This window comes from Syngnathus floridae, chromosome 2, assembly GCF_059516105.1.
Source record: "Syngnathus floridae isolate MCC-2025c chromosome 2, RoL_Sflo_1.0, whole genome shotgun sequence".
Lineage (NCBI taxonomy): Eukaryota > Metazoa > Chordata > Actinopteri > Syngnathiformes > Syngnathidae > Syngnathus > Syngnathus floridae.
Genome location: NC_142414.1, coordinates 14,080,558 through 14,096,163, shown reverse-complemented (window position 1 = coordinate 14,096,163; position 15,606 = coordinate 14,080,558). Strand labels below are relative to the sequence as shown.

At 41.7% G+C, this 15,606-nt stretch overlaps 1 protein-coding gene across 3 annotated transcripts; it reads left to right on the top strand.

Moving 5' to 3' along the window:
- Positions 1-10,005: 10,005 nt before the first annotated feature.
- On the top strand, positions 10,006-13,470 carry dclre1b (DNA cross-link repair 1B). 3 transcript variants are annotated; one of them, XM_088369731.1, is made up of 4 exons: positions 10,006-10,149; positions 11,247-11,412; positions 11,816-11,998; positions 12,079-13,470. In XM_088369731.1, exons 2-4 carry the CDS (start codon positions 11,325-11,327, stop codon positions 13,206-13,208), a joined length of 1,401 nt encoding a protein of 466 aa, XP_088225857.1. In that variant the 5' UTR covers positions 10,006-10,149; positions 11,247-11,324; the 3' UTR covers positions 13,209-13,470. The 3 variants fall into 3 exon arrangements, with proteins under 3 accessions (XP_088225857.1, XP_088225858.1, XP_088225856.1); XM_088369732.1 differs by lacking the exon at positions 10,006-10,149 and adding an exon at positions 10,276-10,462; XM_088369730.1 differs by lacking the exon at positions 10,006-10,149 and adding an exon at positions 10,277-10,951.
- Positions 13,471-15,606: the final 2,136 nt, after the last annotated feature.

Genomic DNA, 15,606 nt, shown 5'->3' with positions numbered 1-15,606 from the left:
TTTTGTGATGTCCGTAGCAAATGAACTCAATATGACTGAGCTGACCCATCTTCTGTTTTAAAAACCAAATGTGGCCCGTTGGCACAAAAGTTTGCTCACGTCTGTATTAAATCCACAACACAATGGAGTGGGGTCACAGTGGCTGGAATCAAGATGAGCCCCACTGGGGAAAAATGAGCGTGAGAGTGATGTTAGGTCATCATCGCTGTTATGCACACACATCCATTGTGTACTCTCCAAGCTGAGGTCAGGAAAGCTCTCTGAGGAGCTGCTTCACATTAATGGCAGAGAAATTTGTCATTTTTTATATCATTAAAACCTGGCACTTGAAGGGGGGGGGGGTAGACTTTCTATATCCACTATAAAATTGACATCCCTGGATGATTATATATATTTTTTTAAGGCATGATATTACAGGAAGAAAGTTTGAGAAAAGGAGGCTTATTTTATTTTGAGAAACATTTTATTAGAAAAGTTTTATCCCCACAATATTTTTCTTTTTGTTCTGGTAAAAATGCTACATATTTTTGTTTTTATTTTTTATTTTTCTTAAAAATGATTGTTCATGTAAAGAAATTAGGATAATTACATCATTTACATTATTATTTATATACATAATTACAGAACATCCCGACTTTTTTCACTTTACCTGACTTGTCTTGACCCTTGGAAAAAATGTTTTCATAAGAACCAGAAATGACAGAAAAAGTGACAAAAATCCATACACTATTAAGGAAAATTCAAAACTCCACACAGTATTGATTGAAAGTAAAAAAAGAGGTGTTAGGTGCCTCGCTTGTCCATGTGATTATCTCTGCTTGCAAGCTGCTTTGGTTTTTGTGTTTCCCCCTTGCAAGAAAACATTCTGTTGATCCTTGCATCTAGTGGAAGCAGCAACAAACGGGGCAAAAGAGAGAGAGCTTAGTGACTTACTGAAATTAAAACAGAAAAACATGAGCGTTCCCCATCACAAGGACAGGCATCGGAACTGAAAATTGGTATTGAGTAAATTCAATAGAATACAGATGAAGAGAAATGGGGCAGCCACTACATATGATTTAATGCAAACATCAGTTATCCGGAACAGAAGACCTTGGCAAAGAAAAATATGATCAGGAAAAGACAGATGTGAAAAGCAGCAAAGTGGATTGAGAGGAATAAAATATTAATTCAAAACCAAGCTCTCTTTTCCGAGATTCATTTAGTTCTTTTTTCCCCCGCTCTTTTATCGTGTTTTGTGTTCAATTTTTTTTTCCATTAAGCGAACTTCCTCTTTGTAGCCGGCAGTCCAGGCCATCCATTATTTACCAGGTTTATCCCATGGAGGCGCTTACTTGGTTGGCCTCAAGACGGCAGCCTGCCAAGTGCTGTTCATTTGATTTTAGCTTCCTTGTTCACCTTAACTACTCTCTTGTAATCAAATTGATTAACTAAATTTGACCTGACTTCAAAGACCAAGAGAATAAATCTTCTTCCACTTGTGAAAAATGTTAAGTGGAAGCCTTAAAGTCCCATGTCGGAAACTAAACAGGAAGTTGGCAATTTGGGCGCGAAGTAGCCACTTTGGGCACATTTCCAGAAACTTTCAACTTTCAAAAATAAAGAAATTTAGTTCTCGACTATTGTTTGACCCATCAACATGAAATTAGGTGGCCGTGTCCATCTTAACAGGATGTCCATAAGTCTCTGGGGCCCTTTGTTGAAATTGCACACCAAGTCCTCCATTTTATAGCAGCCATCCTGGGCTAACTCCAGGAATCGTACTTTGATAAACTTCTACTGGGGAATTAGCCAAATGAGTCCCAATCAGAAGCAAGTACACTAGACAGATGGGCAATGCTAAATTGCCAGGATTTGTTTTCTTTTTTTGCCTACGCCTTTGAATGAATATTGAGCATTGTGTCAGTTTTATGATTATTTCAATTCGTCAACTTTATGTTTTCTAAATCATACATTTAGGGAATTTGAATGTCGAGGTAGTGCTGAAAAGACGTGCTTTCATTTGTTTCAAATGATGTGTAAATGACGTCAGAGCCATTTCTTTTGACTACTGAGGCGAAAAGAGGCAATTGCAGCTGTGGCGAGCCAAGTAGTGGAACAGGGATTTTAATTGCACGTGGAAATCTGTAAATGTTGGCCCAGGATAAATAATCTGGACGCACAATCGTTGTTTGAACACAGCTTGGCTCAGGCACGGAAGACTGAACATTGTTCCATTTTTTTTTTTTTTTTAGTATCCAGAAAGCATCAGCAGGGAACAGCCAGCCCGGCTCAGATGGTTGCGTATTGGCCTCTGAATTGGAAGGCTGCACATTGGATCGTTAGCTTCGTTCCAGAAAGATAATCAAGCACACCACAATGGCCTTGTCCCATATTGCGGTAGCATCGTCCAATTAAGATGACGACGTGACGGAGCGATGACAGAAGTGCGGTTAAAGTAATGATGATGGAATGACAAAGAGACGAATGATGGAAGGGTCAGTTTGAAATAAAGACAAAGTGACAGTGACGGATGGTGAGTGGCGAATGAGGAGACAAAATTTACCGCCACACTCACCTTTGGTCATTTAGCCTCATTAATAACTGAAGGCGTTTTTTTTGCGTTGAATAATTTAATTCATCATTCATGTAACATGGGTTCATGATTGTGTTAATGCTACATGTATGGTGTTGATGCTCTATAATCCATTTTAAGTGCTTTTCCACCATCTTGTGGCATCTGTATGCAGTTCTAGTAAAACCCTGCTATTCATGAAGGTCAGACACCTAGTGAACCCATAAATAGAGAAAATCCATAAATAACTGACACTCCTTTATGAGTGTCATGGAAAAAAAGATACTTCCTAAGCAGGTGATTGAAAAGCCCAATATAAGTAAGCAGGGGTTTCCGCTAATATTAAAAAAAATCTGAATTGCAAATATGCTTCTCAATTAATAACGAGGCTTTACTGTACGTTCTAGACAGATGGCGGTTGCCAAATTTTCAACACTATGAAATGTTGGTAGAACATGATGTAGGTGTTCGATTAGCCATTCGATGTTTTTCTAGAAATATGGGAGGTAAAAAACGCAGTTTCACCAACTGATTCAGAGCACGGCAAATATGTCGATCATAACAAATGTTAGAAATTACAACCGGCGTTGGTTTGAAGCCGCAAATTTCAGGGCTCTTGCTTTGATGATCTCCCCCTGCCTCAATCTGCCTCAATTGAAGTGAGGTACGCTTAAGTGGCCCCTCCTCCACCTCACCCGCCATGGCAACAAAAACCAATAATCCGTCAGTGAATGACTTGACATTATCAAAGGAGACATTGCGATTTTTTGCTTCACGACTGACCTTGACAGTTCTCAGGTTTCTTTTGCTTTTGTCAAAAATACTCAAGGAACAAAAATGATAAAACACACAATTTTTGTCTCACAAAGAATGAAACCTGCACAAACACCCTCTTTTGGTTCACTGTTAAGTCTTGTGCAAGATTCACAAAAGCAGAAATAGTACTAGATAGAAACAACAGCTGGAGGATGGATGAATGTAAACAACACCAATCATTTCATTCCCGAACGACGCAGACAAGAAAATACGTGCCACCTGTGCAAAGCAAAGAGCCTGCTGTTCACTTAGATGATGAAAGCACTATAGCGTCTCAAAGAACAGTAAATATGTGGCATGACCTGGATTTAGCTCCTAATCGAAGTCACGACAATAGACGACACATTTTTCATGCAAACATGAATATTCCATGTTTTTACCAAACACACGGCAGAGAAATCACAGTTTGGGGTGGGAAAAGTATTTAGCTGACTGTAGGATTCTTCTCCACCTCATTAGGCGTTCGCTGCTGCGCTTGTTAGTCATCTTTACAAGACAAACACTCCAAGGGAGAATAGCAACAGTGCTGAACTGTCTCCATTTTTAAACAGTGTGTCTTAGCATATTGATGAACGTCAAGGCTTGGGAGATAGTAAATATTAGATCTTAACCCTTTCCAAACAGCTTACCGTTGTTAAATGTATGGATTTAGAGAGCTCTTCCGTACAAGGAATGATTCTTGAGAAAACTCAAAACTGGAGTCATTTAAATAGACTTTCTTGAACCTGTTGTAGAATACACACTAAGTCTGTATTTGGAATAATCCCGATTTTCTCTGTTCTGATATTAAAAACTTTTTGACTTGGGCTAGGCGGCAAACTAAGGCAGCCGTCTGTGAAAGCAGACAAGTAATCAACACGCCAAAGGCCTACTGGTTATCCTCATTATCGGAAATCACTGATGTGTGCGTTTAGCGCTCGGAGAAAGCGGCAGCACTCATGGCAGTGAGCCGCTAAGCAGCACTTTGCTTTGTGGTTGAGCTGTTTCAGACCATTGCTTTGTGGAATCAATTGAAATGACTTGGAGTTTTCCCCGACATGATACATGTACATATTTTAACTTTTTTTTTTCCATCATTTTATTTACAAATGAGCTGGCCCATCTGTGCCTTTTTAAAATCAAATGGTACAACAATTTTCCAAGCGTTGGTGCTGTGTGTCCCATAGTGAAATTTTAAGATCCTGAGGTAAAGTATGTTGCATTTGTCCTGACTCAGATTCCTCATCTACCCTTTGTCTGCATACGACCTTTAAAAGTATAGAGATGTCTCGGTGGCGTCTTCACACAAGCGCCTCTTCCCCCTCACTTCCCACACACGGAAATTGATCCCTCCCAGAGCGTCCATTAGGATTACATGCTGGCATGTCGTTAGGGTGCAGAAAAGTGGGAGAGGAGATAAAGAGCCTTTTTCCTTCGCACCACTCCCACGAATGGAAACACAAGGAGCAGTGCCGTGAAACTCAATATAAGTCCAATTTCTGAATGTTAAGAATGTTACAAGGAACATAGAGTAAGTGACTTTTGAATGTCTTGGATACAAACAGTTGTAATTTTAGAGTGGCTGCTCCTTCAACTGGGAAATTATATAACCAAGTCAATCTTTTGTTGTCTGATTATTTCTCAAAACGTGTCTGTGAGTGAGCCCTTCTCAGTTTTGGAACTTTGGGACACAACTTGGTGAATTTATACATAGTACTGCACACTTTCCGCTCGCGAGTCTCGTGGGGAAAAGCGGTACGGCTGATTTTTGTATCTACATGCAGGGATGATTTCGATGACGTTCCCTTAAACAATTCACTGGTCTGACTAGAATGATTCTGTGCCGGACCTCCGTTGCTCCTCATATCGCCCCGGGCAATGAGTTTGGCTCTCATCCTGTGACCTTTTCCTTCAAATCGGCTCATGTAAGACCCCCTGCTTTATTAGACCTTTTGAGACTGAGAAAGTAACCCCACTGTGGTCATATTGGGGCTTAACCCCTCGTTCCACATGACATCCTGTGATCTCCGTCCTCCAGCCGAACCCACTCACATCTCAATTAGTGATGATCATCCGCCCGGCTTTCACCGTGAGGAAGATCCTGACTGTCAGGTGTTGAGGTTTGGCAATTTCACCACCTGAGAGAGACTGTGAGAGATACGTATATGTGTTCAAGAAGACTAGCATTTTTAGGAAGCCTCACCCTGGACAATAGGACATTTCACAGTGAGGCCAGACTTTGAAGTGTCTCAGTATTCGAAGATGAAACCCTTGTAAAACATTTACGAAAATTCCACCAAAGCTTTCAGCCCACAGACAGCTCACGGTATCTGGTGCTTTTAAAGCCAGCAAATGCACAAAGGCGGATAATAAAGGGTTTGGAAGTGACAACAGAAGAGTTGGGGCAAAGCAGCATCCGAGAGAAACAAAGGCTAAGAAGTGTCTTTTATGTCAGCCCAATTGGAGCAGCATGAAGAAGCTTCAATCACTGCATGGTGGGAATCCGCATTTGTGTTCATGACATACGGCCTCAAGAAGTTGGTTAGTGAAGAAAAAAAAAGCCCAATCTGAGTTTATTTGTTTTATTTAGGTCATCACTCATTTAGAATGGCTCCCAGCTATCTCACCATAAACAGAGCTGCAACAATACAGTGTCAACAGGACACGATTTATCGCTCACGTACTGTCGTAACATTCAATCTCTAACACACTCCCTTGCCTCCTTTATTTGCAAATCGACCGGCAGACGAGTGGTAGCTCATTCTATTTGCTGTCTAAGTGAGTGCTGCATCCTTTCTATTCCACATTTCGTATTTCATTACTTTCTATATGCCATTGCCTTCTTTATGGTCATAATATGCAAAACAAAAAGTGAAAATTATCATATTATATTATATTATATTATATTATATTATATTATATTATATTATATTATATTATATTATATTATATTATATTATATTTTATTTATTTATTTATTTATTTATTTATTTATTTATTTATTTATTTATTTATTTATTTGTTTATTTATTTCTTTATAAAGACCCAGCATTTGACCAATGATGTACACATTTGAGATCCACCATAAAAAGAACACACACACAAACATATCAGGACGATTAATTGAATCTGGACTGGGCCTGTTGTGCTTGAGTGCATGTATGCATGCCCTCAAGTTTTCTGTAAAAGCATAAACTAGATTTGGAGGTTGCTTCCAGGCAATGAACCTCCTCCCCCACCCCTGCAGCAACACCTGAACCCAGAAGCATCCTGAGCGGGTAATATTTCAGGACCTGCGTGACACTCAAAAAGGGCGCCCAGCACTGCTGTTAGCAAAGGACAGCTCCCCTGCTCTAAATGCTGCCATTTCCTTTCCGGCTCCATACATGCATAATGCAAATCATTTGTCATGCACATGGAAATGCTGAAGCGTATTGCGGCCTTGCATGCTCTGTAGGGCCTTTCTGATCAATTATGCATCCTGTATTTTATTACAGTTAAGTGTACGGAGCGCCTACTGACACGAACGTACACTTCTGTCAATGACATCCCTTAAAAAGATCTTCTACATTGCAGTCCATGTCCAAGGTAGATTGAAACTACGCTCCCTGCCGTGATTGTAACTAATTATTTACACACCCTACAGGAACGCACATATGATGTAAACGTGACTTTCTGTACAGTCTGTTACTGCCTTGTATGGAACTGCAACGTTACATTGTTGGCTTCAAGGTAAGCAGAAGCCAAGCTTGGTTCCTTCTTACTCAATTATCCATCTCTCTGTTATCACTTAATCATCCTTGCCGCTGTGATGTATTATGCACCCCCTTCCACTTAGTTCACCCCTCACAGGCTAAGGAATGGGTCTAATCGAATCAAACGTGGAGCTGAGTATTTTGCGGTCCGCTTGGATTGCGTTTGGTCAGCAGAAGGACGCTGAAGGTTCAAATAAGTGAATGACAGAGAGATGAGTGGAAAATGCATTTAACACCAGCTCGTTCTACCCAGCAACGAGCTGTTCACCCCCCGAGGGACATCTTGGGCTTCTCACACGTGCCCATAAATATCTCGGGAAGGAGCGTACAGGCTGTGCTGCTGCATTATCCTTGAAGGGAAATAAATCTGCCATCACCTCTGAGCATGTCAATGCGTTGGCTCCGATGAACGGCGCTAACACATATAATCTGCTTGTCATTCTTCCGAGATCCATGATTTAAGAGCAAGCAACTGAAAGTAGAGTTGGGTCCTGTGGTCTTCAAATAAATACATATTGTGTGTGAATTAAAAAAAACAAAAAACATTCCTTGTAAAAAGAGAAGAAAAATAATCAGACACCAAAATTATTCAAAATAGGCTTGTTTTTACAGGCTAACAAAACTGGCATCAATGATGCAGCAACACATGTAGACAGACAATATAGCAATACACACAGGAATGTATTCTTTATGCAAAAAAAATTATATTACTGCAGCGTACTGAATGTCTTGGGTGTGACCATCTTTGTGCTAGGATAATATCAAAAGTCATTTAAGCATGACATCATGATGCACATGATGCATGGTTGATTCTTCACGTTGTCATTATGTTATTATTGTATGTTTGAACAATTATGTAAAGTGTAATATTTCCTATTGGAAATATGTTACAAAAATTGTTTGGGGTTTTGTGAGGCTGCAATGATGAATGGAATTTATTTCAGCATGTTAGTGTAAACAAGTGCAAGTCACCTTCGAACAACGGAATCTACAGAAATTGATTTTAAAGAACAAGCATCCTGACAAATCTACTCGAGTTAATCAATATGATGAATTCATCCTCCAACTTCATTTGAAAGGAACATGTAGTGGAAAATAGAGTCAGACAAATCAGCGGTCACCATTGCTTCAAAGAGGAATGTTGACAAAAGGTCGAAGGAAATTTTAACACAGAAGATGACGGCAGAGGACAGCATGAAGAATAGTGGCGGGAGACATCTGCTCTGCTGTGATCGCTGCTGTCGGACAGCACTTGTGCTTCTTCTGCTCTGCATGCAAATGCAAGAGCGAGGAGACAAGGCTGACCTCAGCATCCTACCCTATACAAGCAGCGACTGCACGTGCTCACCATGGATTAAGTCAATAGGTCAAACAAATTATACAGTAAATTGCAAAAAACATTGCTGATTTTTCCCTCTGTTGTAATGTATATATACTATATGTTTTTTTTTTACCTCCTGATGTCATTGACAAAGCAGACCAACACATGAATGTACAACAATGTGAGCATCAATTGAAAAATCTGATTCGATTAAGGCACCAAACTTTTTTTTTGCAATAATAAAGCATAACAGTTTCTAACCCAGTTATACCCCACTCAAACAAAACAACAATAATGTATAGAAAAATCACCTGCAATCATTTGCTTCATTTATTTTTTTTGATCAGGGGGCATATCGTTGAAAATGATGGCAACCAATTGAAGGATACAGTGCAGTTATGCATCATTGCTCTGCCTATTATCCAGTTCATCATCATTTCTTTGTTGATTTCAGTGGAAGGCCCCACGCAGTGTGCTACTAATCTAAATGGCGCCGGCCGCCTGTACTGGTATGGCTTCTGAGCAAGTGTAAGATGTGAGCGGTCGGTAACAAGCATCCTACTCCCCCAAAGTCCGACCCCCACCCCTCTCTCCTCTTGTGTGAGTGCAGTGTGAGTCAAATCATTAGCAGTAAAGCTGACTGTGGTGCATGTGCTTCGGGGGCAAGCGCAAATGACACACGCTGCAGTAAGAGAGAAACTGGAAGGTGTAATCCTCAGTGAGTGGTACTATGGAAGTAACTATAAAAGGAAGCACGGGGGAAGGGGGGGACTACTGTCGGGTGCCGTGACCATAGTAACGCCCCCATTTGGTTGTAACCTGCCCCCAACTAACCGAATTGAAAAATATATTGGACTGCCTTTCCTCGTACTATTTTTAGAAGAGAAATGAGGACATCAAGCAAAAGAGAGATTCAATCTTCACATCTGTACAATTAAAATCTTCTACACCTGTATATTAATGCATGAAATGGAAATCTGAGTGTAAAATAATGGATACATTCTGCACATTTATGTATGCAACGGGCAATTAAACTAAATCAGTAAGATCAATGCAAGGCTCAGTGCTAAGGGGAAAAAAAAACATTAAAATAGACCCAAGATCTTGAATAGCAAAAGCAGCTACGTGGACATTTTGTCGATACAAATAAATAAGTAAATAAACAAACAAACAAATAAATACATAAATACATTCATAAATAAATGATGCAATTGACCTACATATATTTCTTTCTCACTAACCGTCCATCGTGTGGGAAAAAATCATGATTCCCTGCATGTTCATTTTATTTGATAACTCGTGCTCAAGCATCAACAGTAGCCTTTTTAGGAAATATTTTATTTGCCAAAGCAGTGTCTTATATTAGAGACATACATTTAAAAAATAAAATAAACAGCCATGCAGCATATATATCTGGCAGTAAACCTGGCAGTAGCATTGAGGGAAAACAATTGTGATTAAGAGACATAATGAAGGACGTTTTTTTTTTTTTTTATGCCCGCCCTTCTTCTGCAAGCATAAATCTTGAAATGAAGGCAAAAGAAGCTCTCTTATTCATTTACACAATGTGGACAGCAGAAGGCAGTGTTGCATCTGCGAGCGGCTGGGTTTGGGAATAAGGGCGCGTTCAAGGAAACACTCGGAGCGCATTGTTTCACTCAAACTTGCCGTTCTGTTCTTCACAGAGCACCAAAACAGCACAAGGCGCTCCGACTTAGGACACGGTATGCTATTGTGATTGTCATACGTTCAGAAATATATGCCTTTCCGAACAAACTTACTCTCCGAACCGTGCACGGGCGTTACAGGTTATTTCAAGCGCACCATTAAAATGGAAAGCCTGTGACGTAGATCTACGTGTTTTACAGGCGACAGTGTTATGTTTCGCCGGAAAGGAAATAATAGGGCGAATTCATCCCTTTTAGCCGTTTTGTTGGACATTTGTACAGTGGAACCGGGATGTTTGTTACTGTAAGCAAGACTTGGATGCAGCTTCGATCGGTCGCCTGTGAAACGCAATTGTGACGCAAACAAAAGGTGACAATGTTGTGGTAGGGCAGGGGCGTGTCATGACGGAAGATATATTGAAAATATAAATAGCGCGGGAAAAGGATGCGGGCTATCGCTGAAATCTATCGTTTATATTTCTTAATGGGTCTTTAGTGCAACATTTTTAGAACGCTTTAACATGGCGCTGCGAAGTTAGTATCATCCAGCCAACCAGGCCTCAATCGACCCATTGCACGACCCGAGACGACTTGAGTTAGCGAGAGATCACAAAGGTTCCGTACTCGTTGATCGACTGGTGCGTCTGCAAAGTCGGATGGAACGATGTCCAATGGCAAGATCATCACCAACACTCCTGTGGCTGTAGACTTCTGGCATGTTCGGAGATGTCCAGAGAGCAGACTCTTTTTCCTGTCGCACATGCACAGCGACCACACGGTCGGCCTGACGTCCACATGGGCTAACCGACCCATCTACTGTTCCCCTGTTACTGCTTCACTGGTCAAATTTAAGCTGCGGGTGAGATGGGTTGTTTTCCATTATATATTTAATAACACCCCCCTCCCCACCCCCCTTGTAACTTCCATGTAACATGAGTTTGAACACTGTGTGTACACTTGTGCAATCACTTTATCAGATCTTATTTTAAAATTATGAATCACAATAATGGTTAGAGTGTTGAAATTATTTATCTTGGTCTCAATTTTTGTAACCGCAGAAACCTGGCACATGAGCATAGGTGTGTAGACTCTATAACTACTGCATATTTATGATTATTATTGCTGTTCTTAATCCTGCCTTTTTTCTTGTGCAGGTGAAGGAGAAGTGGATCCACCCGTTGGAGGTGGGTGACTCGTACCTCCTGCCCCTGGACGACATTGGCAAAGAAAACATGACGGTCACACTGATAGACGCCAACCACTGTCCGGGCGCAGTTATGTTCCTCTTTGAGGGCTACTTTGGCACCATTTTATACACCGGTGAGTGTCGCAACACACTGGGAATGAAACTTTGCTTGTTATAGTGTGTTTAACTTCTTGTATTGCTGTTCAAATGTGCAGTGTTTGAAGTATTTCACCCTTATTGTTGTATTTCTTTAAAACTGGTGGTCCACCTGAAACGGATATTTACTAACCTTTATTTATTTGCGTATGTACTTGTCTTCACCCTGACAGACTGACTGAAAAAGTTCAGCGCCAGTCTCGGTCCACAGAGGAGGAACATGCATTCCATGTGCGATAACAGTGTGGAACGCGTAGTAGTTGTCAATACAATGTCAAACTGATAATCGTGATCATTTTCTGTCGTGATAATCGTGCCATGAAAATGCCACAAAGACACGCAAAAGTTTGTGGTACATTTTTTAATACTTCTAAATTTCAGGTGACTTTAGATATTCCCCGTCGATGCTGCGTGAGTTGTGCCTGGCGACCAAAGCCACCATCGATGTGCTGTACTTGGATAACACCAACTGTGACCCCAACCGTAGCATCCCCTCAAGAAAGCAAGCCACACAGCAAATCAAGGAAATCATCCGCAGCCACCCAGACCACAACGTTGTCTTGGGTAACTTTTTTCCCTTGCTTGTTGACATTTTGTATTTGATATATTTAAAGAGTGTGTCGCTGTCTTCTGCCGCCTCGTAGGTCTCTACTCCCTCGGTAAGGAGACTCTTTTAGTAGACCTGGCCAGAGAGTTTCAAACCTGGATCGAGGTGAGTTTGGACAGGATGGAGATCCTCAGGATACTTGAGCTGCCCGACGTCTTCACCACCGAACCGGGTGCTGGCCGTATCCGTGTTGTGGAGCAGAGAGAGATCACCTTTGCTGCGATGTGCCAGTGGAACAGTGAACAACCCACCCTGGCCATCTATCCCACTAGCCGGCCCCTCTACCTTTTCCACCCCAAACTCCACGTGGTGCCCTACTCCGACCACTCGTCCTATCAAGAGCTGGTGGACTTTGTCAGTGGACTCAAACCTTCCTCCCTGTTGCCCATTGTTGGCAACGGCATTCCGGGAAGCCTCGCCACCTTATTACCCAGCAAAAAGCACGAAATCCTGGTGCCCGAGTCAGTGCAACACTACATGAGGAGGCTGCCGGAAAACTGGAACAAATCATCAGCCGGCGTTCGGCGCCAATATGCCCGACCACTTGTGCCTAAAGGAGTGGTGTTTGACTCTCCTGAGGGTTCAAGCAAGAAGTCTTGGGAGTGTCTGGGTCAGAATTCTTCTTCGGAGGAGGAGGAAGAGGAGATGGATACTGACAGTGTTGACTGCAACCTGAGAGAATCCAGTGAGAAGATTCCCACCTTTAAAAACCGCCAAGACCTCTTGTACACGTTAAAGCCCAACCTGGTTTGCACCATCCCGGAAGGGATGTTGATGTCGCAGAGAGTGCCGTTCAGTCAACTCAGCCAAAGTAACTTTGACTCCTTGAAAATGCTGCAGGACACCGGCACGCTACTAACGCCGCGGCGACGCATCATCGAAGAGGTGACACCGAGCGCTTCTAACCGGACTGGCGCTCGTCCAATGTCAGACGATGATGATGACACGAACATGTCTGACAGTGACTTTGTGCCCCTCTCCAGTCCTAACCATTTCGTAGCTTTGTCGGGTTCATTGCAGTATTCTGACGCTCACGCTGAACGGCTTGAAAACGACATCTTGAAGCATGTGGTTTTTCCACCGGAGGACTTAAAGCTCTTCTACCCTTTGAGGAGTGTCATTCGCATGCGTTCCCTCTGTCCCATACACAAAACAAATGTGCCATAAGTGTGTTTGTGCTTTTAACCTTTTTAACTTTATAAGTGCACCTTTTTCCTGTCTTGACTAAACCAGGTCCTTTTACATGTTAAAAATCTCACATGGCGCACTATCAAGCAGAGATGTTATATGATGATCACACAAATATCTCGACACTGACAAAACTAATATGGAATAATGTACTGAATATTGACTGATGAAAATCAGACTTTGTTTGAATTTTATGTTCCACCAATAGAATTAATTTGAAATAAAAACGGGGGAAACTAGATTTGACGAAAGCGATTTTATCCATAACTTAATATTAACTTGCACGACCACATGCTCTCTGACGTTCTTGTTTAAGAAACTGACCAGCTCCAGTTGCAGTGTGGCGATATTTCCTGCAGATGGCAGTATTGTGCAAGCGATTCCAAGTAGCGTGTGTCCGTGCGTGATTTCGGCTGTTCATAGCATGTAATCGTCGACGTTGACTGCTTCCCATAACAACATAACTACTTTACTGAAGCACAGTCAGTGTTGCAAACTATCACTTTTTATGTGCTCCAAAGCAGCAAACATTTAAGTCCGTTTCAAAACTCCAAATGTGGATTTCGAATGCTTTCAGCACCACAGACAGCTCCCAGAGCACCGCTGCTACTGGGAAGTGATTCATCCTGTTCTTTTTAGTTGTCGAGCCTTGAGAATAAAACGGACAGCTTTGTGAGTGTATCCTCAACCCTTCGCTCTCCCATCAGCCGAATAAGAGTTTAAAGGAGAGGCGAAGGGTGAGAGATTTTCTTTTTAAGTCAAAGCTCAGAGAAAGTGCATCGCCGCTCCTTTCATTTCCAACCCAACGTGTGACATTGTCAACAGAGGTGCGTGGGTGATGAGAACCAGCTGAGGGCTCACTCCAGCTGATAGCAGAGGTCTTGTCTTTCGGTGCCGACATGAGAAGCAAAGCCCGTTTCCGCGCTTTGCTGCACCCACACGGCGGCACTGGCTGTTATCGCGTCTGCTCACAGAGCTCAGCTGTTTTTTGTTGGCCTCTGACTGTGTTTGTGGAGGTTTGAGGTGACAGACGTGTAGACATGGATGTTTCTTGCACGGAAGAACAAGGTTGAATGAGGGCGATAAGAGAGCATATGGAGATGAAGCCAGAGTAGGAGAATCTGTTGGAATTTCCTCCATGAATTATTCATAAAATGTGATGTGACCGTCATTTAAGTTACAAAAAGAAGTGTGGTGGGATGCAGGTTTCCACATTCCCAGTTATTATGCAAATGATGTTTTCTTTGATTTTATAAATAGTTTATGCAAATAGTGCTCAGCATAATTTTCAAGTCATGAACTGTTAGAGAATAATTTGAGTATTCTCAAATGGTATTATAGAAATTAAAAATATAGTTTTTGTTAGAATGCGTTGTTCCAAATTATTATGCACATTTGATGGGTTGTAAAAAGTGTGAAAATAATAATTTTATTGACTTTGCAACATTAGTAGTTTGTGTTTGTTGATCAAAACATCATAAAAGAAACATCTCATTTGATAACAACGTTTGGACTTTATTTTTTTATACGTATTCTCTGCTTGAATTTTTGCAGGATACCTTAATATCCTTGTTTGGATATGAACAAGATTTTTGCTTGTGGATGCTCCAAAGGTTATGAACCTTGAGATCAGAGGATGGGTCCCAGTCCATCAAAGATGCAGAGGGATTGTTCACTGATGAGTGCCGTGCAACCCTCGATGGTGAAGGAGGATGGTCACTGCATGACCACCACGTCCCTACAAAGCTTCAACATCAACCGAGAGGTACCAAAGTCATGTTTTTAGCCGGAATCACTGAGGGAAAAGCTGATTGGCCCTAAAGGGTCCCTGAAGGTGTGAATGCTCAGATACATGGAAAGTTAGAGGAAACATTGCCCCTATGTGCAACTGTAAAAAAAAAAAAGAAAGAAAGAAACAGCCCAAGAGGTGTCATTGATCGTTTTCTCTTTGTTGCTATTATGGTCTGCGGCTCACTTGGTAAGCTCCAGCTGCTGGTTGATGACACACACTTGAGTGCTTCCCTTTGGGGGTCTCCACCTTCCCCTCCGCTCTCACAATGTACTCTTCATGCTCTCTTTCACAGGCTCTCTTGCAGCCTCTAATCGTATTCATTCTAGCCTCTAAGCAGAAGCAACCTTTCCTCTGTGCTCCTGGCAGCTCTTCCTCCTTTTTCATGCGCTTGCCCGTCGTTAGTCACCGGCGTTACACTCCTCTTGTGTAGCAGCTACAACTGGGTGGCGTGACCTTAGAATAAAATTCCCTATACTTTTCATTCAAAAAAGAGAAACTGTTGTAGTAGATTTTAATCCATTCTCTACATTGTTTAAAGAGAAAAGCAAATGACACTAACATCAGGTTCTTTTAAGATCCACTCAT